The sequence below is a fragment of the Theileria orientalis genome, chromosome 2, assembly GCF_000740895.1.
Source record: "Theileria orientalis strain Shintoku DNA, chromosome 2, complete genome".
NCBI lineage: Eukaryota > Apicomplexa > Aconoidasida > Piroplasmida > Theileriidae > Theileria > Theileria orientalis.
Window position 1 is genome coordinate 1,704,719 of NC_025261.1, and position 26,569 is coordinate 1,731,287.

The 26,569-nt window shown below is 55.1% G+C and overlaps 1 protein-coding gene across 1 annotated transcript; it reads left to right on the top strand.

Annotated features, from left to right (window-relative positions):
• Positions 1–118: 118 nt before the first annotated feature.
• TOT_020000802 (uncharacterized protein) lies at positions 119–26,554 on the top strand (the record flags this gene model as incomplete). The annotated part of the gene is made up of 19 exons (XM_009692553.1): positions 119–1,851; positions 1,939–3,258; positions 3,820–4,402; positions 4,556–6,124; positions 6,239–6,547; positions 6,680–6,690; positions 6,796–6,992; positions 7,509–7,696; positions 8,072–10,393; positions 10,445–10,468; positions 10,547–11,284; positions 11,573–12,151; positions 12,560–14,968; positions 15,128–15,469; positions 15,845–16,179; positions 16,507–20,838; positions 21,118–21,629; positions 22,377–23,046; positions 23,293–26,554. The coding sequence occupies 19 exons, from the start codon at positions 119–121 to the stop codon at positions 26,552–26,554; spliced, it is 21,435 nt and encodes a 7,144-aa protein (XP_009690848.1).
• Positions 26,555–26,569: the final 15 nt, after the last annotated feature.

Genomic DNA, 26,569 nt, shown 5'->3' on the forward strand with positions numbered 1-26,569 from the left:
GGGAAGAAACAGTGGATTCGAGTAATAAAATTAACACTAATAATTTTTGCCTTAGTTGGATACCAAGGCTAACGTCCCCACACCTATTAAAGAATAGAGATAATGTTTTGACCGTGAGATGCTTATATACAGACAGTTGTTGTATATAACGGCGCTAGCCGGGTATGTGTTTGGGTCGGACGTCAAATTGGACCTCTCAAGTACCGAGACGAACCAATTTGATGTCGCCAAATTGGAAAACGGCGAGTTTGAGACTACAAGAATAACGCCTAAGCACGGAATAGAAGTGAAAGAGATACACGACGCTTCTAACGAGCTATGGTCACCTTTGTCGACCGATTTCTTCATGAAGTCGCTCGAAATCCACCAAAGGTCAGGCCACGACGACTTGGGCCACTTGGTAGTCTGGAAGCCGAACCAAGAAGTATACCAAGCAAGTAAATCGCAATTAAACGAACGCAAAACAACAGTTTTTATACCATATAAAGTAAATAACCTCTTTTTCAAGAAGAAGGACAGGGTGTGGTTCCCATTGACACAATACCATTACGAAGTCCTAAAAAGCGATATGTCTTCTCGAGATTCAGTGTTAGATTTAGATAACTTTGGGGGATGCAATGTGTCTGTAAATTATCTGTCCCACAGAGTTACTAAATACAAGCTTGTGCCAAAACACATGACGAGAATCTTGAGAGTTATACACAGAGACGACGTGCTCTGGAAGTCACAGGCAGAGCAGATGGTGAAGTCAGTGTATCTCTCATACAATAAGACGGGAGAAATGGCACTGGTGAGCCTGAACCTGTCGGCGCCAAACGCGACCTACGACCCACTGGACGAGAAATCAAAGCGCTACTATTTGGATTCTCTGAGATACTACAGTAAAATGGGCAGAGGAAGCTGGGTCGAGGTGGGCCAGGACGAGTACGAGTACCAGATGAGCCTCCTGAGGAAGACCGCAGAGACTCAGGAAGTGAAGGTGCAGTTTGACCTGTCAAAAATGCCAGCCTCAGCAATCACGTTCACGAAGAACGAGTACTCCGCCAGAGGAATGGAAGTTACCTCGTACGCAATAAACGAAGGATTTAAGCTGAACCTGGTGAAGGATGGCCCACACACACTATGGTCATCCAGCGTCAACTCAGTGAAGGACCTGTGCGTGTACAACCTGGGCTCTAAGCGTGTCCTGGACCTGAGAGTGACGAAAGACTACGGACTCGAGACGAAGAGTGACTACCTGCTCTTCAAGAAGGAGGAACAGGGGCAGTGGGAAAAGCTGCCGGCAGAAGAGTACAAGTACCTCCTGTACTCGGGCGAGATACCGCTGGTGCTGGACATGGACGCCTCGGACTACCAGTACATGACGATCATAGGATACAAGGAGGACGGAGTGCCAGTGAGGATGATGAAGCCATTCAACGGATACCACTTCAACAAGGTGGTGCAGTCAGGAGCTCTTGTATGGGAGAGCAGGAGAATGCAGAGGTGCAGAAAGGCGCTGATATTCAACTACTCGAGGGACGGAAGAGCGACGAGCATGCACTACACACCGGACAGTGACACTGAGTGGACAGGGAACGAGTTCGCAGCGCTGCTCCTGGACGACCTGCTCAAGGGGAAGTCCTACGAGGCGTACTTCCGCAAGGCGGTGAGCACAGTGTACGACGAGACCTCGGGCAAGCAGGAGTCGGCAGGAGTCACCTGGGTGGAGATGACTGAAGCTGAGTACCAGGCGTCGTTCGCGTCACTGCAGCTGAAGATGTCGTTCTCGCTGGACCTGGACACGCTGCCCTCAGCGTTCTACTACGAAGAACTGCCATCAAGCGGCGCTAGGTCGCCGCTTGATGGCGAGTCTGCGAAAGAAGACGCAGATCCCAAGACCAAAAGCAACTGGCCAGCAGTTGACGAGGTCCTCGCATCTAGAGGGATGGCACAGAGTAACCACAGAGACTACATAGTCTCGAAGTACGACTACAAGGGAGTGAAGAAGGTGTCACTGACGCCGAAGTTCAACAAGAACCTGACGAAGGTGGTGGAGGGCTCGGAAGTCATCTGGGAGAAGAAGAAGGGCTGCAACTGCCTCTCAGTGACCTTCAACAACGCACCGCAGCCGACGCTGCTGACAGTGTCCTCGACGAACGCAAACAAGGCGATAGTGCAGGCGAACTACTACTACAGAAACCAGGGAAAGTGGGAAGAAGTAACCTTGAGCAGATACAGTGACCTGATGGAAGCGATGGCGGAAGTGGAAGACCACAAGTACTTCACAGTTAACCTGAAGAAACTGGGACCGACGAACAAGTACACGTACAACGTGATATACGAAGACGTACCCTACGCACAAATATTCCCGAACTTTGGATATCAAATGAGGAACCTGGTGGAAGGCGAGGAGCTTATATGGAGTCTGAATAACCCGAACGGAAAAGGATACGAAAACCTGTCCAGAGCAGACCTGACGCCATACAAGGACCCGAAGTTCGTGAAGTTGGCATCCACCACAGCAGACGTGGAGATAACGACGAGCTACTACGTAAAGGAAGAAGTTGTTGGAAGCAAATACGACGTTGATGATACCACACAAGACGTTGATGCTAGCACAGATGACGTTGATTCTAGCACAGATGACGTTGATGCTAGCACAGATGACGTTGATTCTAGCACAGATGACGTTGATTCTAGCACAGATGACGTTGATTCTAGCAAATACGCAACACTAAAGGACAAGTGGAAGAATGTGGAAGTGGAGGAGTACTACAGTAAGCTGGAGAAGTTTAAGTCGGAGTACTGCAGCAGAGAGGAGGTGGTGGACCTGTGGGACGTGTACATGGGCCTGGAGCGCGACTACTACGAGTACGAAAAGAGGGACTACCTGGGTGTGCCGAAGTTTGGAGTGCTCACCTTTAAGGCGAGAGTGGAAAACCTGACGCTGAGTCTGAAGGAACAGAAGATATGGAAGGTGCCGAACACGAGGTACGCAAAGGAGGTGCTCTTCTTCCCGGCAGATGCGCCGACCTCAGTGGCAGTGCTCTACGACGACCACGACGAATACTTCCTCAGAGGAGGAGACGCAGGCCTCAATGGAAGTGCCCAGTTCCCCAACACGGGGTCGGACAACTTCGTGGACACAGGAAGCGGCTTCGCGAAGGTGGACCACGAGGAGATGGTGAGGTCCTTTGAAAAGTACGTGAGCCCGAAGAGGGAAGTGGAGTTGGACCTGGGCGAGTACTACGACATGGTGAGCGAGTTCGAGGAGGAGTCAATAGAGACCTCAGGAACCGGGGCACCAAAGGGAGTGTACATGGAAAACGAAAAGGAAGGAGAAGGAGAAGGAGAAGCATTCACGCTGGGCAGCTTCAGCACTCTGAAGAGCAAGGACGCAAACGGAAACACAACGGTATTGGGCCTGGAGGCGTCGCTGAGTCCGAATGCAGAGGCGAAGAAGCAGAGCAGTGTGGGAAGAGATGCCTCATTCGACAGCGATTCGGATGAATTTGATCTTGTGGACAATGATGGATCTGCAACCAGTAACGATAAGGTAGCCGTTGACAATAAGGTAACTGGTGACCAATCGGGACGCACGAACGAATCGGTAACCGGTAACGAGTCCATAAATGGTGACAATAACATAACTGGTAACGAAACGTTAACTGGTAACGAATTAGCAACCGGTGACAATAAGGTAACAGGTAACGAATTAGCAACCGGTGACAATAAGGTAATGGGCAACGCAGCACTCGAGAAGGCAGGCGAGGCGCTGAGAAGAGCGACTGACGTGTCAGAGGCCTCAACTGAGAAGCTGAAGAAGATGGACCACAGGATCAGGCTGCGGAGCTACCTGGTGTCGAAGCTCCTGGAAAAGTACCCGTACACGACGCTGGGAGATAACGACTTCAACTGGTCAGTGTGGAACTACAGAGGAGTGGATTTCATAACACTCTCGCTGAACCCGAAGATGGTGCTGAAAGAGATAGTGGACAGAGACCAGAAGGTGACGACGTGCAAGATTTTCGACTCAGTGAAGGTATACTTCACACTGACAGATGAGCTAAGTCTGCTGGTGTACCACAGAACATTTGAATCAAGTGACATGAAGATGCTGGCGTTCACCAAGGGAGAAGGGAAGTCGTGGTCGATTGCGCCATCAGCGCTCACGCACAGTCTGAGGACGCTGGTGAACTTCGCGTCGAGGCCGCTCTCAGTGGACCTGTACCACCTGTCGGACCACTGGTCCAAGAGAGGATTCAAAACGTACAGGTACGGAGCGTCGCAGTACCTGAAGCACAACGTGCTGGTGGCGAGCCCAGGATACCAGATACGCGAGGTCTACTACAGGTCGAAGCTGTTATACGAAGTGAACTCTGCGGACGCGGCGTACAGCATGACGAGAACAGTCACAGAAGTAAGTGCGGGTTTCCGAAGCAACGCACAACTTAATACGGGTTTGCCTGATAAGTCGCAAAGTAGCACCGGTTGCGCAAATAACGCACAAACTGGCACAGTGTTTGGAGGAAGAGAACCGATGCAGTCGGAGAACGAAGGCAGAGCCTCGGAGAGCATACTGCGAGTGAACTACTACCCGAACTTGCGCCCAAGGCTAGTGCACATAGCACTGTTGACGGCCTCAGGAGTGTCCAACAAGTACTACTCAGTGAGCAGCACGAGAGGCCCCGCGAATGGGAGTGGCGAGTCGCTCCTAGATGGGGATTTGGCCGCCAGTTTCGACTCTGGATCAGCTGTCGACGGTGATTTGGGTTACGATGCCAACACTTACACAACGAACAATGCTAACACTTACACAAATGGCAACTCTAACTCCTACACAAATGGCAACTCTAACTCCTACACAAATGGCAACTCTAACTCCTACACAAATGGCAACGCAAGGACTGAGCCGGTGACCACAGTGAAGAGTGTGGACATATTCGATTACTCGAGACTGTACGAGGAGTACGGGAGAATTAACGAGTGCAGCCTGGACGTGAGAGAAGCGAACAAGACGGAGGAGTACAGAGCGTTCACGGAAATGGTTAACGGCACAGAGTACACGCTGGTGAAGCCGAAGAAAGAAAGTACACTGGTGCTCGTGACAGACGGGCAGAAGGTACTCTGGGAAGCAGAGGAAGAAAAGGTGTCGTCAGTAGTGCTGTACCCGAAGGAAAGTCCGAAGTTGGTGCTCATATACTGCGAAGAAACTCCAGTACACGCAGAGTTTAGTAGTACAGAGGCGACAGTACAGAAGGTAATAAGGCTCAAGTACAGCGAAAGCGTGCACGACTGGAAACAGGTAACGGAAGAAGAAGCACTGGAGACAGTTAACATGGCGAAGAGAGCGCTGAAGCCGTTCAACCTGGACCTGGACGGGCTGCACACGGAGCTTATGAACCCGCGCAAATGGTACCACCTGGAAAGAAACTACCTGTTCGGAATGGCGTTCACAACGATAAGGCCGTCAAGCTACTCGGACATCGTGAAGGTGAAGTTTAAAAAGCAAGTGCTGTTCAACATAAGAGACACGTACGCACTATACGAAGAGGGAGAGAGCCCTGCCGACGCAAAATCTATATCGCATAACCAAGATTTCGGGTCGGAAATCGAGGGCACGACCCGCGGAAACAGAGTGCTAAACGTGGTCTACGGCTTCGGAGAGGAGCCGAAGATGGCAAGAGTGACGTACCTGAAGAACTTTGAAGTGCTCGACGCGTACTTCATGAGGCGCGACGAGGAGTGGGAGGAGATCACGCAGCCTGAGTTCGGAAGGTACCTGTACCTGCTGAAGAGACTGAGTCTGGCGCCAGCAGTGCTGGACGTGGAGAACCCGGACCCGGTGATGTTCGAGACGACGGAGTTCGTGCACGGAGGAGACAGCGCGCCGAGCACCCTTATGGTGAGAATGACGCCGAGAGAAAAGTACCACGTGACGAAGGTGGTGAGCAGCGTGAGCGAGTTCGTGCGAGACTTAGACGACATGCAGAGCACGGAAACGCTGGACTACACGAACACGCTCTTCGCAGCGGAAGGGTCCAGCGTGGTGTACGCGGAGAAGACGAAGACGAGGCCGACGCTGCTGAGAGTGTACTTCGTGAAGAAGGACGACTTCCTGCAGCTGGGAAAGGCGCACTTCGTTAAAGGAGGCCTCGAGGCAGCAGCGCGCATGAGAGAAAGGCAGAAGGCCTCGAAGGCGGAGTTCGTAGAGTACCTGCTGACGCGAAGAAGGTACCTGGGAGACCTATACGAGGGGCAGCAGGAGTACCAGCAGATCACGGAGTTCGAGTACGAGAAACTGCTGAACCGCGCAGGCCTGACGACGTATAACCTGGACGCGCACTACAGAGAAATTAACAGAACAGTGCAGCTGCACCCGTTCCACACGAACAACTACACGGACGACGTGCAGTCGGTGTACACCGGGAACGTGAACTTCGTGCACCCGAAGAGCGACCTGGACAGACTGATGTGCAGAGACAAGCTGGTCTGGGAGTCGACGATTGACGAACAGGGCCTGCTGGTGGCAACGTACCCGGCAAACTCGCCGAAGCAAGCAATGGTGAAGGCGCTGGACCACCGGAGCAGTAAGCTGTCGGCAAGGTACTACGCGTACGAAAACGGCGAGTGGGTGCAGAAGAGCACGGAGGAGAACAAGGTGCAGAATGACTCGGAGGACGAAGGCGACTCCAAGTCAGGACACGCGTCAGGGACGACGAGTTTTGGGCTCTCGCTGAAGGAGTTGGCGTTAAAGCACTTCGGATTGGGAAAGACCACAGCAGGCTCGGAACACGAGGGCTCAGCTGGCAGGCTGAAGGTGGACGTGAACGACAGGTCGCTGCACCTGAAGCTGAACAGCTTCACGTTCATGGAGGACCAAGTGTACACGACGGTGGTGGTGCCGGCTGAGGGAGCGAAGGTGGCAGGAGTATACGACAAAGGGGTCGAGATATGGGCGCCGAAGAGGAGATCCGCGTCCCCATCCACTTCCACGTCTTCGTTAGCAGGTGGGTCCACGTTGGCATCATCGTTACCAGGAGGTTCTACGTTATCAGGCTCATCGTCTTCGTTAGGGGATGGACCCACGTCGACAGAAATGCCAACCAACACCGCAACGACAGAAACGACTGCCCATAGCGCGAGTGGAGAGTCAGCACCGCTGGACGACCTGGTAGTGGTGGATCCAGCAGAGGCATCACAATCATTGGGAGCTGATTATAGCAGTGCACTCGGGGAGTCAGGCGAGCAGGCAGCTGGAGACGCGATGGATGACCTGGTGGTGGTAGATCCGGCTGACAGGAAGGCCCCAAGCAGTGTTAGTGCCAGTGCCAGTGCCAATGTTACTGCTGGCCATGCCGCCAGTAGCACCCGTACTGGTGACAATAATAGCACTGGCCAGACCCGCACTGGTGACACTACCCAGGCCCTTACAGGTACCACCGCCGCCCACGGTGGCGACAAATCGTTGAATAAAGACACCGGATACCGTGAACCGCCGAAAGTGGTAAAACAGGCCCTGGAAGAAGAGGAGCTGATGAAGCTCTACTTCACCCCCTCAGTAAACCCGTCAGTCCTGGTGGTCTACTACAGAGACCTGGAGGGAATAGTGAGAGTGAAGGACTACGAGAAGAGGTGGGCAGTCTGGGAGGAGGCGCACGCGAAGTTCATGGCTAACTACATCAACATGCTAGAGTCATCACTGACAGTAAACGTGAGTGAGCTGTTTGTGGAGGCGCCAGTAAACGTAAAGAAAGATAACCCGGAGGGCGAAGCAAGGGGGCCCTTGGGAAAAGGGGACACGGAAATAGAAATAAAAGACCCAGCAACCAAGGAAGAAAACGTTGAAAAGATGAATGAAGAGTTGACGGTCACGGAGCGCCTGGTGGAAAGACTAGCAAACATGTCGATAGCAGAGGACGGCAGCGACATAGAAGTGAGTGACCCTGCGGCCAGTGGTAGTGTGGGTAACGTTGCAGGAGGAGGCGACGCCGTTACCAGAAACGCCACAGGAACGAAGAACACGGGCAGCAACGCAACGGTAAGCGCCCAGGGAGCGAAGAGAGCAGTCGCACACATGAGCCTGGAGCTGAAGGCGAAGTTTGACAAGAACAAGATAGCGCTGACGAGCTACAGCATCTCGGGCTTCCAAGTGACGACGCTGACGCCCAAGGGAAGCTACAACTTCACGAAGGTGTACGCGAACAACAGAAAGGGGCAGGCGGAGTTGATATGGCAGAGCGCCGCGGAAGAAAGATGCTTCATCATGCACTTCGCGCCGAAGGTGGACCCGAAGGTGGTGCTGCTCTCGTACTCGACGAAGTCGGCATTCATAGAGACGAAGATGTTCTTCAAGGACAGAGCGAACGGCTGGGTGCACGACGCGGAATCAGACTACCAGGAATTCCTGAAGAAAATGCTGGAGTTGGAAGACGCGTTCGTGTATCACCTGGAGGACACACTGTCAGGGCTGCCGAACGAGAACTACACGTACGAGGAGACGGAAATAGCGCAGGTTAAGTTCAGAACGTGCACGCCGAGGCTCAACAGGCATTTGGTGACGATAATGGACCGCCACGGGCACGTGTACGAAAGGGCTGAAGGAGAAAGAGTGCTGGATGTGCTCTCCTCGCCGCCACAAAACCCGCACTTCCTGCTGGTGCTGTACACAGTCGATGGAGGAGAAGAGGTTAAGTACAAGTACTTCAACAAGCCGGCGAAGTCGCCCTCGAGCGACGGAGAACTGAGCAGGTACAACTACAGGAACACGTGGAGACAGGTGGGCCGCTACGACTTCATGAGGCTCCTGAACGAACAAGTGAAGGCGTCGCAGGCGCGTGAGTTGGAGGACGGAGTGGAGGTGCTCGACAGGGAGTTGAGCCTGAGCGAAGTGCAGGCGAAGCTGCTGGAAAGGCTTAACGGGCTGAGAAGAGCAGAGGCAGAGAGGGAAACTGACGAGGAGGCGCACGAGAGAGTGCTGAGGAAGTTTGCACAAGGAGCTGCAGACCCGACGGCGTTTGACGCCCACGGACCGAAGGTGGAAAGGCACCCAGAAACCGCGACTGGTGGTGGTGACTCGTTCAAGCCACTGACTGAGACGTCGGATTCGGCCAAGCCAGCTGATGCAAATACGGATTCGGCCAAACAAGTTCACACTACCGATAGACTCGACAAGGCTAACACTCTCCATACGGCCAATACACTCGACAAGGCTAACACTCTCCATACTGCCAATTTACAAGAACAATTGACCGATAGCCTTAGTACTGCAGACACTCTAGAAGTAACAGGATTCGCGCAAGAAAGCGTCGAGTTCCTGGATCAGATGTCAGGCTTCGGGCCGCTGGAAAAATACAAAGAGTTCGATCTGGACCTGAGCGTCCTGAGCAGTATGAACAGCCTGGCGGGCACGGAGTATAGAAGGAACGACTACGTGGAGGCAGGAGTGCAGAGAACAGTGCTGCGACTGAGGAAAAACAACCTGCTGAAGCAGGTGAAGCAGGGGTCGGAAGTGGTGTGGGACGCAACGTCGGCAAGGTCGACGGGAAGTCAGTACTCGGAGCACTCGAAAGGACGCAGAGACGCAACGAACAGCACCTGGTACTACAACAAAAGCGAAGACACAGTGACGCAAGGAGAGTCAGGCTCGCAAGGAGAGTCAGCCTCGAAGGGTAAAGAAGGCACTAGATTAGGCACCTTTGGAAAAAATGGTCAGTCAGTGGTGACATACGTGTACTTTGCACCGACGAATGACCCTAGGGTGCTGACGCTGTTCTTCGGAGACGAGGGCCACGGAGTAACCTCAATGAAGTTCATCAAGGGAACCTCATGGATTCAGTACCCGTACGTGACGAAGGACCCGGTGAACGAGAAGGCACTGCTGGAGGCAACGAACAACGTGGTGCTGGACGTGGAGTGGGAGCCGCTGATTTTCAGAAACATCACAGTCTTCAAAAAGGTGCTCCTGAAGGACGGAGAAGCGTACCACATGAAAATATCCATGAAGGAGACGCTGAAGAAGGTGGTGAAGGTAGTCTACGGAGAAAAGACGCTCTGGGAGAAGAAGGGCGACGAGGAGTTCAAGGCGACGTACCTGTACCCAGTCTCGAAGCCGAAGTTCGTGAGAGTGGACGTGAGCACGCGCGAGGGAGATAGGAGAGAGTACTACAGGTACTACTCGGAAGCATGGTTCCAGCTGAAGGAAAACTTCTACCAAAGCTCGCTCGAAAGGTACTACAAGCACCTGAGCACGGACTTTTTGGAAGTTAACATGAGCGAGGTGGAGCAGTACAGAAGGAAGACGGCCTTCTACAAGGTGTACACGAAGAACCTCTACGACCTGGACTTCACGCTGCTCGCGCCGAACCACAGCTACCAGTTCTCGTCAGTGGTCTACAGGCCGGAAAAGCATGTGGACTTGACTGGCACCGGAGGCGCCAGGAGCGCAAGCGGAGGAGGCAAGGCAGTAGACGGAGCATTCACGGATGTGCCGTTCGTCGACGACGAAGCGTTCAGCGGTCACGGGGCCACACAGGGCCAGAGCTCGCACGACCTGGTCGGAGAGAAGGCAGACGCAGACCTGAAGAAGCTGTACGAAACGACGGTGAACGAGTTCATGGGAATGGCAGGATTCGCGCCGAAGGAAGACCCGAAGTTCCTGATACTGACGACGTACTCGTGGGCGAACCTGCTGGAGCAGGAAGGAGGAGACTACAGCTACTTCACGGGAGACGTGTCAGACCTGATGGACCAGCAGGGCAGAGAAGTAAACAAGCAGGTGTACCTCTCAGTGACGACGAACTACTACTACAAGGAGGAGGGAGAGTGGTACATGGCGGACGCACACAGCTTCATGGAAAGGTGCAAGAGGTACGCGCACGACAACATGGAGCCCGAGGCGATGTTCGACGTGGATCTGGACAACCTGGAGTTCAACAGAGACAAGTACGAGCTGAAGAAGGAGGAGTTCTGCGACACGATCTTCACAGGCCTGGGGCCGAAGAAGGGCTACAAGATAGGACACGTCTACCAGTACGGAAAAATAGTGTACAGAGTGGGCCCGTACCCGATAAGAGAGATGCTGTTCTACCCGGAAACTAAGGCGAGGTTCCTGAAGTTCTCTCACCAAATGAGCGAGAAGCTGGTAAACAACTACTTCTTCCTGAGCTATGAGCCATTCGGCCTGTACCAGAAGGATTACCCGTCCTTCAGAGCGGAGCTTTACGAATATAACCGCAAGAAGAAGTCACTGGGAGGCCTGTTAGAGGAGGACGGCCTCAGCGAAGAAGACGATATCAACGTAGTCGACGCGCGAGGGCACGTTTCGACAGGCGGTGTAAGCGCAGGTGGTTACCCAACCGGTTACACTGGTGGTTACCCAACCGGTTATGCAAGTGGTTACACAGGCGGTTATGCAAGTGGTTACACAGGCGGTGTAAGCGCGGGCACGCTGGTCTCGACAGACTCGAAGGGACAAGTGGTCGCAGGCGAAAGAGCCGAGGGCACAGAAGCATCAGGAGCTCCACAAGGAAACGCGCCTAGGAGGACAGGAAGGTCGCAACCGACTCTGGTGCTCTACGGACACAGCGAGAAGCTGTTCGAGGCGCGCGGAGAAAAAAACACGGCGTCGAAGGCACCAGCACACAGCTTCCTGTACCACGTGGACACGGAGAGGACTGCGACGACAGCGTACAGCTGCGAGTACGCGAAGGAAGCACCGGAGTTCCAAAGGGCAGTGAGAGTGTTCACGGGAAAAATGTGCGGACTCATGTACTACATCGTGGTCCCAGTGAACGGCTTCACAGTGACCCAGGTCTTCTCGGAGACGAAGTCGCTGCTGAACGCGCACGAGGGAACGAAGGTGAAGGCAGTGGTCGCAGTGCCCTCCACGAACCCGATCTACCTGCTGGTGTGGCACGAGGAGGAGCCAGCAGAGACGAACTGGAGCCTGTACCACCTCTCGGGAAACGTCTGGAAGGAACTGCGCCACTTCCCGCTGAGGCTGAAGATGTCGAACATCGCGAAGTACCACCTGGCGAAGGTGTACCCGGACAGGTTCTCTGGGGCCTCGCTGCCGCAGGCGAAGGTGGACTCTGGGGCGGCAACTACTACGGTTATGCCGGCTACGACTACGTTTACACAACCTACGACTAGTTTAACAGGTTCGCCAGTTGCTACTGCGGTTGCGCCAGCGGCACAGGCTACGTTGACTAGTCCGACAGGTTCTGCCGGTTCTGTTGCCCCAGCTACTGCAGCTACACCAGCCACGCAACCTTCAACGACCCAAGCTACGACTGGTCAGACGGATACCCAACCTACGACAGGTCAGACGGATACCCAACCTACGACAGGTCAGACGGATACCCAACCTACGACAGGTCAGACGGATACCCAACCTACGACAGGTCAGACGGATACCCAACCTACGACAGGTCAGACGGATACCCAACCTACGACAGGTCAGACGGATACCCAACCTACGACAGGTCAGACGGATACCCAACCTACGACAGGTCAGACGGATACCCAACCTACGACAGGTCAGACGGATACGCCGAGGTCAGTCATGCCGATTGAGCCTCTGAGGTCACTCTTCAAGACTGAACAGAGCCCGGCCGGGGACAGGTTCCTGATGCACGGGTACCCGCAGGGCCCAGAGCACTTCAAAGAAAAGTTCGGATTCAAGTACGACTTCTTCAACTTCAGCCAGGTGGACGTGATGGACCAGGACGACGTCTTCAGAAAGTTGGACTTCTACACGGAGGCGGAGGACGCCTACAAGCTCGTGCTCATGGACTACGACGAGTACAAGGTGGACAGGCTGACGGTGAACGAGAAGACGGTGTTCCAGCTGCCGGACGAGGACTTCTTTGACATCGTGGACGCGAGGTCCGGCTCTGCCCCCGGTCCCCAGGTAGCCCACGACCTTGCCAATACTAGGCCGTTGGCCACCACTACCGGCCAAAAGGCGGGCACCAAGGACACCCTTACGACTGACCCCGTAAAGTGCGCCAAGTTCGACTTTGACCTCGCCAAGGACAACCACTGCACTGACATGTACAGCGTCCACCACCTGACGCACCACGGCTACAAGCTGACTCTGGTCAAGGTGAAGGAGCACAACATGTTGATGCACCTGGTAGACGGAGACCACAAGGTGTGGACCAACGGCGGCCACCAGGTCGTGTTCAAGTTTGCGTTTTTGCCACCTAAGGAGCCTAGGGAGCTGTTCATGAGTGTGTACTGCATGGCGAGTCACAAGAAGTACCACCTCTTTTTGTACAAGGAGCACGGCGAGTGGAAGCGGCACCCCTACCCCCACGAGGCGCCTGAACACTTGAGGGAGTTGGTTGACCCAGCCAGTACCATATATGAGGGCGTCGCGCACTGCACTGCCCCCCCTAGTTACGGTGCTGCCCAGTTCGCTGGTACTGCCAACGTTACCGGTACTGCCCAGGTTGTGGGTACTGCCCAGGTTAAACCGGCTGGTACTACCAAGGTTACGGGTACTACCGGCAATCTTGCCACACCTGTCGACACTGCCCAGGTTGTCACAACTACCGGCAACCAAATGGTCACCACGGACAATCTTACGACGGACCCAGTAAAGTGCGACAAGTTCGACCTCGACCTGGCCAAACACCACGAGTCAAACGAGTACTACTCGTACTGGAGAGCCATGTACTTCCACGGACACGAGTACGCAGTGCTCAGAGTGAGACAGCACAAGGTGTTGAACCGTGTGAGGGACGGCGACCTGCCGGTATGGAGTCAGCACAAGGACCACTACGCAACTGAGCTTGGCCTGCTGCCGCCAGAAAAACCGACGCACGTGTGCGTGGGCGAGTATCACCAAAAAGACCACACAGTCAAGTACAAGTTCCTATACAAGTCGGAAGGAGAGTGGCACGAGTACTTCGCCCACCACTTGGTGCCCGAGTCTATGCTGAACGTGGCCAAGTTCCTGGCCTCAGGCGCCTCCACGGACTCGGCACTGAAAACTGACCTGAAGCACAATAAGTCCAAGTTCGACACGGTGAAGGCAGTGGTGCTGAGCCCGAAGGAAAGACCCTATAAGCTGAGCGTGGTGTACTCCGAGGGCATACACGACAGGTACGCCTCGTTCCTGAAGGTCAACGGACAATGGGCGCCAGTGACACTGCCAATGTCAGACGACCTGACCCTGAGAATGAGGTACCTGGGCGCGAAGCTGAGGAGCGAGTCGATAGTGTTCGCAGGAGAGTACCCGTACGCAGTGGACGTGAACACGAAGATGCTCAAGTACAAGTACGGAACATTCGTGCACAACAGCGTGGTCTCGAGCAAGTGGCTCGCGACGCACAGCCCGGAGGAGGGGCACCTGGTGTACCTGCCAATAAACAACTTTAAGCTCCTGAGAGTGAGCTTCGGAAAGCATAAGCTCTTCAAGTACAACTTTAACACGAAGAGGGTGACGGCAGTGTACCTCACGAGGGCGGAAAACTGGAAGGAGACGGCGAGGAGCAACGAAGTCGAGAGAGTGACGGTATTCGCACTGGACAAGGAGGACAGGAAGTACAGAGCAAGCTGGAAGAAAAAGGGAGACAAGTGGGTGATGACGCACGTGCCGACGGAAGAGGTGATGAAGATGCTGAACAACATAAGGAAGGCGAAGGAGATGCTGCCGAAGACGACGGAAAAGAGGGAGAGGAAGGAGGCGGAGGCAAACAAGGCCTTCGAGAACTTCATGGACTACACGGCCTCGGAAGGCACCTTGAACACGGCGAACAGGTTCACGCTCTCAGGAAAGGTGGAGAGGAAGGACGGAGCGCTGACCGTCAACGCGTACTTCAACTACCGCATAGAGCTCAACGAGATGGAGGTATTCCTGAGCAGTTTGAAGACGCAGTTCTTCAACTACGCAGTCCTCGAGGAGTGGTACAACTACAACATCGTGGTGGTGCCGGAGGGCTACAAGGCGACGGTGCTGAAGCACCTGGGCAGCGTGGTCTTCGACTCGAGGCAGTTGGCCGCCAATACGGATAGCGTTAACACTGCCGTCAATACGAATGCTGCTAATACGGATGCGGGTATCAATACGAATGCCGATAACACTAATAGCAACTCTAACAATAACACGTCAGCCAATACGAATACCGACAATAAGGCGAACAATAATACGACGGATAAAAGCAGAGACGAGTACTTCATCAAGGCAGTGTACCTGACGCCCGCGAGTAATCCGTACAGAGTGTACCTGTACCTGAAAAACGGAAAGGGGGAGAGCAAGTACAAGTACCTGTGGAAGAGCGCAGTGACGGTGCCGAGTACCACGGAGAACACGACGGAGTTCGTGACAGTGTCGACGCGGTACGAGTGGCTGTCAGCAAATATGACGGAGACGGTGCTGGCGTACGTGAAGGCGAAGTTCACAAACGCACTGGACGCAAGCGAGTCGCTGAAGGTCTCATGCTACAAATACGACCTGAAGGTGGCAGCAAACGGAGACGTGCGCAGAAGTCACACGGAAGAGAGTTTCAGCACAGGCAGTGCCAGTGGCAGCATGTTCGGCGGTAGCGCCGACACAGTGAGATACGGAGGCGACACGGTGCTTTCAACGAGCAGTAGCGGCAAGGTTGGAACGAGCGCAGACAGCGAGTTTGAGGACCAGTTCAGCGGAGACCCCATTGTACGTAGCGTAAGTGGGCACTCAGCCAAAGGAGTAGGCAGAGGATCGGCAAGTGTGTTTGCAACCCGAACTGCAAACGATTACACAACCGAATATACGATTGCAAGTCCAGGCAAATCTACAAGTGGCTTGACAAGCGGATGCACGAGCGACTGCGTAATCACGGGCACGGTGCCTGGATTGACGACGTACAAGCAGCTGCAGAAGTTTGACTACTACGTCAACTTAGATTCGATGTACGCAAACATGTCATACAAGGGAATGTTCTCGTACATCGAGGAGGACTTCAAGGTGCTGGTCCCGTACAAGGACAACAAGGTGTCGCACGTGACATTCGGAGTGGAGAAGCTGTTCACGCTTAAGTCGCAGTTCGACACGGTGAAGGCGCTGCTGCTGACGCCGCCAAGTAACCCGAGGAACCTGATAGTCTACTACGTGGATGAGGAGGGCAACGACCACTACGCAGCGTACACGAAGATGAACCCGCTGCTTTACTACTGCAACGGAACCTTCGGAACGATGGAAAGGCTGTTTAAGCTAGGAATTGGCGTCAGCGGTAGCAACGTCAGCGGTAGCAACGTCAGCGGTAGCAACGTCAGCGGTAGCAACGCCGAGCGTACTTGGCAGTTGGATCCAGATGCAGTTGACACTGCACTGGGTACTACAGCCGGTACTACACAGGGCACTAAAATGGGTTATGACATCCTTAACGATATTTATGACACTGGAAGGACGGGCGTTGACAGCACGTTTAACGACTCGTACGCCCATGGTAACAGCAGCACCTCCGACTACTCGTACGCCCGTAGTAACAGCACATTTAACCAAGGTTATGGCCGTAGTAGCAACGCAGGAAGGCAGTCGCACAAGAGGTTCGAGGGAGTGAAGAGGCAGTGGTTCGAACGGCCATTCTTCGGATCGCACGCAACAGCAATAAGAAGAATACACGCAGCTCTGGACAAGTACTATAAGCTGTACCCGCACGCGGAAGGAGTGACCACAGTAGGTCAGAGGGATGGAGAGGGTAGAGGAAAAGGAGACTTCGTGCCGGACGTGTACTGCATGGAGTTGTACGTGTCAGGAAAGTTGTACGACCTGAAGAAAGGAGCAATCTACGACTTCTTCTACTACTACGACGATAAAAACAAGGACCTGCTGAGGGTGTTCGTGGATGACGAGATTGTTCATGTGCCAGGAGTGTTGGAAGTGGTGGTGAGAGAAGGGAAGCCCACGAGCTTCCTGTTCATCACAGCGAAGGTGTCCGCAGCAGCGTCGCTGATGGTGTCCTCGATAGTGTACGGGTCGCAGGAGGTGATGGAGGTGTCAGACCAGCTGGTGGTGCTGGGACTACTGGTCTCGCCGCTCAGTGACCCCAAGGCGATGCTCGTCCACGCGAAAAACTTCTCAGGAAGGGACCTATACTACTACTTCGTGAAGAAGGATAACCACTGGGTGACGCCGGAGTCAGACCACTACAGCTTCCTGAAGATGAAGGTGCTGATGGAAGGCGCACGCGCAGAGCTGTCAGCGGCGCCAAGCGACTCCGCAGCGACGTTGAGAAGGAAGGAAGGAGTTGACGGAATGGCGTCAGGAACGATGGCATGGCCAGAGGGGTTGCCAGTAGGAAGGACAATGTCGTCAGGAGTGTACCCGCAAGAAGCTAAGAACATGGACGTGTACATGTCAGGGACGCTGGTCGACGGAGAGACAGTGGCGCCATTCGTGTACGTCTACAACGCTAGGAAAGTGGGAAGCGCACATGTGATGGAGCGAGGGAAGATAGTGGAGCACAAAAACGTGTTCGCAGTGGAGGCTGAAGACACGCAATACAGAACAGTGTTCGCACTGAAGCCGAAGCACAAGGAGTACAAAGTGAGGACCTTGCACGTATCCAGAGAGCGTGTATTCGAAGTTGACGCAAGGGAGACGGTAAACATGGTGGCATGGACGCCCTTCGCGAACCCGAAGTCAGTGATGGTGTCAGTGACGACGGCGACGGGAGGGACCAGGCACAACTTCTACGCGAAGAAAGGGAACGCGTGGACATTATGCACAGAGGACTGGCAGCTGAGCAGCCTGGTGCACGAGTTCGATATCTCGGAGGCGGACGCTGCCGATGACGCGTCGTCCCTCAGCATGGTGGAAAAGGTCAACTACGACCTGTACCTGACAGGGCTCGTGGAGTACGACAACTTCGTATACGTCTTCGACAAGGACAGCCTGGACAGCCTCTTCGTACTCAAGGGAGAGAAGCTGGAGCTGGTGAGAAACGCAGTGGAGTACAAGGTCAACGAGACGATCAACGTGCTCTTCGTGTGGCCGCAGCTGCCTAGGTACGTGGTGACGAACGTGGTGAGCTCCTCAGGAGTCCTCCTCGAGGTAGACAGGAACTCGATGCTGGTCGCGCTGCTGCTCTCGCCGCCCTACGACCCGGAGGTGATGGCGGTGCACCAGAACGACGCGAGCGGCAGCTTCTACAAGTACTTCATGAAGAGGGACGGCCAGTGGTACCTGCCGCTCGTGAACCCGCCGAGCTACTACAGGATGCGGCGCTGCCTCGAGGTCGCGGAGGCTGAGCGGTTCGAGGCGACGGGCGTCGCGCACTGCACTGCCCCCCCTAGTTACGGTGCTGCCCAGTTCGCTGGTACTGCCAACGTTACCGGTACTGCCCAGGTTGTGGGTACTGCCCAGGTTAAACCGGCTGGTACTACCAAGGTTACGGGTACTACCGGCAATCTTGCCACACCTGTCGACACTGCCCAGGTTGTCACAACTACCGGCAACCAAATGGTCACCACGGACAATCTTACGACGGACCCAGTAAAGTGCGACAAGTTCGACCTCGACCTGGCCAAACACCACGAGTCAAACGAGTACTACTCGTACTGGAGAGCCATGTACTTCCACGGACACGAGTACGCAGTGCTCAGAGTGAGACAGCACAAGGTGTTGAACCGTGTGAGGGACGGCGACCTGTTGGTATGGAGTCAGCACAAGGACCACTACGCAACTGAACTTGGCCTGCTGCCGCCAGAAAAACCGACGCACGTGTGCGTGGGCGAGTATCACCAAAAAGACCACACAGTCAAGTACAAGTTCCTATACAAGTCGGCAGGAGAGTGGCACGAGTACGCATCCAGAGATAGGGTGCCGCTGCAGCTGGTGTACTTGAGCGAGTTGAACTTCAACCACGTGTCGGAGTTGAGCCACGGAAACTTCACGCTTCACCTGAACGAGGAGAACAAGACCACGGAAATGTACCGCTTCGAAGAGGTCAAGGTCGACTCTTTCAAGATGGCCTGGGGGCTGGTAAACAAGGGCTACAACCTGGACGAGGTGTTGGCGGCCGTTGGCGCCGGCAAGGGAGCACCGGAAGCCTCAAGGGGCAGAGCCACGGAAACAGTGTTCAAGAATGAGAAGAACAGGCAAGTGCTGAGGTTCGCGTACACGCCAGTGCAAGACCCAGTGGCTTTCGGATGCTCATACGTGTTGGACGGGGAGACCCACTACGAGTTGTACGAGAAGGCGTCAGAAGGGTGGAACCCAATGTACACGATCTCGTACCTGAGAACGGCACTCGCGTACGCGCTGTCGGACGAGTACCACGAGGAGTACGTGAGGAATAACTGGAAGGAATTGACGCTGGAATTGTCGGAGAAGCGACTGGAGCAAGTAGAATTTGGGGTTACCACTCGTACTGGTGTTACCGCTGTTACCGGTCCCACAGTTGCTACCGCTCGTACTGGTGTTACCGCTGTTACCGACGCCAAACATACTACCGACGCAAAGCAATTAGTCAACGAGTTCGCAGATCAAATGAGGACGGAGCGACTAGAAGAGGCAGCAGGTGCAACGAAGCACGTGACGTCGGTGCCGGTGCAGAAGGTGGTCTTCGACCTGCACTTTGACCTGTTGAACGAGTTCTACAGGCACCGCTACGACCAGGAGCTGACGGTGGTGGGCGGCCTGACCTTCGTGACGTTCGTGCCGAAGGAAGGAGTGTCAGTGAGAGAGGTGATGTACCCGTTCGTGTCAGTGTACAGCCTCCCGACCGAGGAGACGCTGAATAAGATATCCGTGTACCCGCGAGACGAGCCTGAGTTGCTGCTGCTGCACCTGACGTACGCAGAAACTCCCTCGCATTACGACTTTGCAGACCACCTATCGGGAGGCGCGTTATTGGATGTGGTGAATGCCAACTCACATAACGTGAATGTCAACCCACATAACGTGAACAACAAACCGCTAAACGTGGTAAGAAAGTTTGTGTTGGTCAAGGGAGAGAAGGAGGAAGATAACAGATGGGTGCTGAGCGAGGAGAAGTTTGACAGGAAAGTGGAGGACCACGCAGCAGAGCTGATGGCGCCAGAGCTCGAAGAGGCGACCTTGGATCTGTCGAAGCTGATGAACCTGGAAGGCTCAGAAGAGTACGACGTGGTGAGAGACACGATCAAAGACACAGTGGATGTGCTGACAGTGTACACGAGAGCAGTGACAACGAAGGTGACGGAAGGAGATAATGTGGTGTGGGAAGCGGAGAAGGGACAGAGGCTGGATTCACTGTACATAATGCCAGTGGAGGACCCAGAGTTGCTGTCACTGGCATCCACGTCAAAGAGCCTCAGCTACTACGCAAGGCACGGAGGAAAGTGGGAGAGCGTGACGAGAGAAGCATTCTACTACATATCCTCCTACTACGTGACGGCAAGGCACACGCTGGACCTGAAGTACGTGACGGAGTACGACGAGGAGCTGAGTCCAGAGGACTACGAGCTGGAGCACAGCAAGGGGTACCCGGAAGAGTCACACCACCGTCTGAGCGAAGAGGACTCGGTGGTGAGTCAGACGTTCTCAATGCTGAGACAGTCGGCATTCGGAGAAGCAAGGAGCATGTTCGCAGAAGGCGACGAGGAGATGTCAGTGAAGTACACGAAGACGAGGTACCACGAGTACCTGGAGACGGGCGTGCTGAAGAGCGACAACAGGCTGTTCGGACTGGTGTACCCGAAGGAGGGCGTCGACAACAGCCTGACGGTGCTGAAGCACAACGGAGACGTGATATACAGGCTCGCGGAAAACGAGAAGCTGGAGCAAGTGAACTACTACTCCTTCGACAGCCCAGTGCTGGTCTCGGTGGTGCTGCGCGTGGAAGTGGAGCCTCTGGAGGACCGTTCAGAGGCTGGAGCTAGGTGCCCTGCGATCACCTGTGGCACGAGTGCCAAGCGCGGTGCAGGAGCGGAGTGGGCGACGAGCGCAGAGCTAGGCGTGCACTGCACGTGTGCTTCGGACGTGTCGGACTCTGAGTGCGCGCTGCACCCACCGGCTGCGAGCGCTCAACACGGTGTGACAACGGGTGAACACGTGGCAAGCGGCACCCCTGACCATTTGACAACGGCCACCAGTGCTGCCGATGACGACGATTTTAAATCGTACACGATGATGCTCTACTTCGTCAGAGGAGCATACAGAAATGAGAGGAGGTGGCACCAAGTGGACGAGGAGCACTATAACACGGCACTGGAGCTGAACGAGTACTCGAACAAAAAGGGCCTGGGCCTGATGTTCGGAAAGGAAGTGTACGTGCGAGAACGCGCAGTGCCGCGAGAAAGGGAGTTTAGCTTCGAGTTGGAAGCAGCCACGAGGATAACGAGCGAATACTACCTGAGGAGAATGTCGCAGTCAGGAGACTACTACGCGCTGGTGGTAAACCTGGGCCATAGAATGAAGGAGGTGACAGAGGGCGGAGAGGCAGTGTTCAGGCCGCAGGAAGGAGAGGTGATAATAGACCTGTACTACGCGAAGGAGGCGGAAGCAAGCAGTTTGACAGTGAAGTGCGTGAAGGAGGAGGACGGAGTGACATACATGGAGTTCTTGCACATGGAGAAGGAAGGAGGCGCCTGGGCGAAGAAGGACGAGATCAGGGTGCCAGTGGAAACGATAGAAGTGCACGAGGCGACGCTGGCAACGCTGGCGACGAAGAGTGAGCGCACGTCGTTCGATTTCGACATAGCGAACTACGAGGAGACGTCGCCAGAAGAGGACAGCGGCAAAGAAAACAGGGGATACAAGGTGACTAAAATTAAAGGGAGCACTGAAGACATACTGGTGTTCGTCAACGAAGGCCACAGAATGGAGAGGCTGCTGGAAGGAGAAAACCTGCTGTACGAGGCGCCAGAAGAGTACGAGATCAAGTCGCTCCTGTTCACGCCACCGAAAGAGCCGAAGTTCCTGTCAATGAGGTACACAGACTGGGAGAAGAAGGGACTCGGGCACTACGCGTACTTTGAGAAGGAAGGAGGACTCTGGGAGCTGAAGAAGGTGCTGAGGGTGGCGCAGTCGGAAAGTACACCGAAGCACGAGATGGCGTTAGAAGAGTACAGCAAGGAGCACTACGAAGAAGACAAGAAGGCGCAGCCGGAGGAAAGGTCGTTTGCAGAAAAATTGGCAGAAGCATACAAGGCGTTGGCAAAGGCAGATAAGTCATTGATAATGACAATGGGACAGGGAGATAACGAGGCGGCAGCAAAAGTAACCAAGTCGCGCAGAGATAGGGCACGTCAAGAGGAAGACAAGGTAATACCAGAGGCAAGTAGCGCCAATGTAAAAGTAGAAGGCGCCTATGTTACAGGTGCATTTGACATGTACGGAGAAAAGGGAGTGGACTTTGACGACATCACAATAATTGACGGAAGAGAAGGGGAAGAAAGGGAACCAGTGGCGCAGGGAGAGAGGGCACTGGGAGGATTGGAAGACATGAAGAAGTTCGACTTTGACCTGAGAAGCGCGAAGACCGGAGAAACGGAGGACTACCTGCTGCTGGTGCAGAAGATGCCGCCAATTGAAACGGCGCTGCTCACGCCGAAGGAAAAGAGAAGGCTCGCGAGGCTGCACGATGGAGAAGAGACAGTGTGGACGTCGCCAGAAGATAGGCTCTGCAGACAGATGATGTTCGCGCCCTTCGAGAGGCCAGTGTTCGTGGGTCTGGCGACGGACAAGGGAGAAGGGTCGAACCCTCTGGACATGGAGTACACCTTCGTCCAGAAGGTGCGAGACGGAAAGTGGAGAGAGTGTAGAATCCCGTTCGTCAAGAGCAAGGAGACCCTGCCGCCGTGCGACCCGCGCTACTTCAGGACGATGAAGCTGGACGTGGCAGGCCTGGTGGACCTGTCCCTGGGTAACAGAGACAGAGCCGCGATGGCGCCAGGAAGCGGCGTCGCCAAGGCCTACTACGCAGTGCCGAAGGACGTGATCGTCAACACGGTCTGCGACGGAGAGACCACGCTCTTCACGTCCCCAGTGATGAGCGTGGAGAAGGTGAAGGTGTACGCGACGCCGACGGACCTGTTCCTGGCGCTGACGACGGAGTTCGCGGACAACATGACCACGCACTACTACAGGTCGTCGCTGCTGGGCGAGGACGTTAGCGGTCAGACCGGTTTGGCGTCTAGGGGGGTTCCGGACAGAGGCACGCTGGACGGGGTCACGGCGGTGGCCGGCGCCCCAGAGGCTGAGCAGCGGCCCGTGGACACGTCGTCGCCGCTGAGCAAGTACAGCGTGGCCTACGCGCTCAAGAGGCCGGGCCAAGGTGCTAGTGTCAACCCCAGCCTCGACCCTAGTCTGAGCGCCATGCTCGACGCTAGCAGTACCTCAAACGCCAACATAAACGCCAGCAATACCACAGACGCCAACCTGAACGCCAACGCTAGCATGAACGCGTTCCTGCAAGACCACGCGCTAAGGTCGTTCGACTTTGACCTCAGCGCGGACAATCACTCGACGAAGCACTACAAGGTGAGAGTGACCGAGGGAGCGCACCCTGCAGTCGTGGTCGAGGTGAAGAGGTCAAGCGTGCTGGAGCGCCTGTACGACGACCACCTCCTGCTCTGGAAGAAGTCGAAGCAGAAGCACGTCAAGCTCGTGACGAAGTTCGCGTACCTGCCGCCGAAGCACCCGAGTCACCTGTGCATGGGGCTGTACCACGTGTACGACCACAAGGTGAAGTACACGTTCTTCTACAAGTCGGGCAGAGTCTGGCACAGGTACAGGCCGGAAGAGGCGCTGCCGAATGGACTGTTCCTGGCCTTCAAGTCGATGAGAGGCGAAGCGCGCGCCGACGGCGGTTTGGCGCAGTCAGCCCATACAACTGTGGCAGCTGATGCGAGTGTAGCTTCTGTCACCGTAGCAACCGATGCGAGTGTAGCTTCTGTCACCGTAGCAACCGATGCGAGTGTAGCTTCTGCCACCGCGCCAAAATCAGCCGATAGTGTAGTCGCAACACAATCAAGCCTAGTACAGGAAACAAGCCGGGTAAGATCAGCCTTCGACTACGACCTATCGGTGAGGAACCAGTCGACGCAGGACTACGAAGTCAACGTATACCAGTACCACGGCAACGAGACGCTGGCAGTGGTGACGCCGAAGCCGAGAGGAAACCTGCACGCAGTGGTCGACGGAGAGGCGACGGTGTGGTCGAACGACGGAACGAAGAAGTTCATGGTATTCGCATACCTGCCATCAGACAGGCCTCAGCACTTCGCACTGAGGTTCTACGTGGAGACGCCGACGGACTACAGCGACGTGTACATGGACAAGTACCAGGGCCGCTGGATCCCGTCGTACACGCCGAGCAACAGATTCCTGGACGAAAGCATCTTCCCGGAGGAGGCGTTGGAGGGCTATGGCGATGCCGACGACCTTACCTTGGGTGAGTCCAGCGCCCACTGCTCTGCGCCCGTCGCCCCCGTTGCGTCAACTAGTGGCGGTGCTAGTGCCCCTAAAGACACGGCCGGTATGGCCAAGGGCGCTGGTGCCAACGTTACCGGTGACCGGGGTGTCACGCCTGCGTCGTTGAACACAGTGGTCCAGTGCGCCAAGTTCGACTTTGACCTCGCCAAGGACAACCACTGCACTGACATGTACAGCGTCCACCACCTGACGCACCACGGCTACAAGCTGACTCTGGTCAAGGTGAAGGAGCACAACATGTTGATGCACCTGGTAGACGGAGACCACAAGGTGTGGACCAACGGCGGCCACCAGGTCGTGTTCAAGTTTGCGTTTTTGCCACCTAAGGAGCCTAGGGAGCTGTTCATGAGTGTGTACTGCATGGCGAGTCACAAGAAGTACCACCTCTTTTTGTACAAGGAGCACGGCGAGTGGAAGCGGCACCCCTACCCCCACGAGGTGCCGGAGAGGGCGAGGGCGCTCTCGGAGGTCCTCAGGATGTCGCACTTCAGCTTCAACCTGCGCGAAAAACCCACAGCCTCGTACAACAAGTACCGCATGGACTTCGACAACAAGGCGCTCCTGGAGCTCGACGAGTCGACGTACCTGGACGCAGTGTTCGACGGAGACACCATGGTGTGGACGAACCACGGAAGCAAGAAGGTGAAGGCGATGGTGTACTATCCGCTGAGTGAGCCGGCGCACGTGGCGCTGTCATACACGAGGGACGACGATGGGCCCTTCTTCGAGTACATGGAAAAGGTAAACGGGAAGTGGAAGCACGAGTTGACGCCGCAGAGTCTGAAGCAGATGCTCAACTCGACGCTGTCGCAGTCGAATGGCCCTGACGGGTCGAGCCCTGCTCCGAAGACTAGACAGGCGCCCTTGAAGGCAGGAAGGACGTGGACGAGGATCGACACGGCCGAGTTCTACAACAAGTTCATGCACGTGGCAGTCACGGGAACTTTCTCGAAGCTGGACCTGGGCACTAGGCCCGACGAGGGCATGTACGAGGTGAAGGACGGCTTCGTGTACGGAAAGCCAATCAGAGTGTACAACCCGCTGCCAGGAAACCACGTCTACAGAATAACCAAGGGAAATGCGACGGTGTGGTCGTTCCTGGAGTTCAACGACCACGTGAAGTCGGTGCTGGCAGTCTACGATAAAATTGACGAGGAGGCAGACCCGAGGCTGCTGCAGGTGTACATAAAGAACAGAAACACAATCAGAGCACGCTACTTCAAGTGCAAGAGTAGCAAGCGCTGGGTGGAGGTGTCGGAGAAGGAGTACGCGCGGCTCTACAGGACAGTCATGCAAATATTCAACGGCGCAGTGACTGAGGAGAGCGCAGGCGACTACTGGGAGCACGAGTCGGCGGACAGCGAGGACGACTACGAAGCGAGCACGGCAGCAACCACCGACACTGAGGACCCGAGAGCATTCATAGGCTCCGAGGACCCGAGTCTGTGCAAGGTCGAGTACCAGAGTCTGTTCGACCGAATGGGCGAGATGGCGAGGGACCTGAAGGAGTACGTGGAGTCGAAGTACGCCAAATACGCGGGTGTGGCCAAACCCAAGGTAGACACGCAGGAAGATACCACCACGTCTGCACCTGATGATACCGACGTGACTAAGCAGAAGGTAGACACGCAGAAATACGTAGAGCCGGGCATAGAGACGAAGGTTGACACGGACGAGAAGGTCGCCGGAGAACAAGCACACCCGCTGAACAAATTCCCCCAAGTAAATGGAGGTGAGTCTATAAGAGTTAATGTGATGAGAAACGATGGAACAACGAGCGAAGTGAAGTTGGGGTGCGACAACCGCCTGTACGCGCACCTGGTGGACAACGCGACGATATACGTGCCAGTGGAAGGAGACGAGATGGTGAAGGTGAAGCAGGACAACTACGTGTTCTACTCACTCGAGTACGCAACGAAGAAGGCCCAGGCAGTGACGACGGAAGGACACGACGGAATTGTGACGAAGCTGATAGTGTCAGTGGAGAACGGGGAGGCGATGAAGCACATAGGATTCGCGCTCATCAACGGAGCCTGGGAATCCTACGACGTCGAAGGAACAGAGCGCGAGTCTCTGGAGAAGGAAGTAGAGCGCGCGAAGATAAAGTCGAGCTCTCTGGACTTTAGACAGAGGTACCTGCGGACTCTGACGGCCAACTGAAGGCGACGTGTCAAT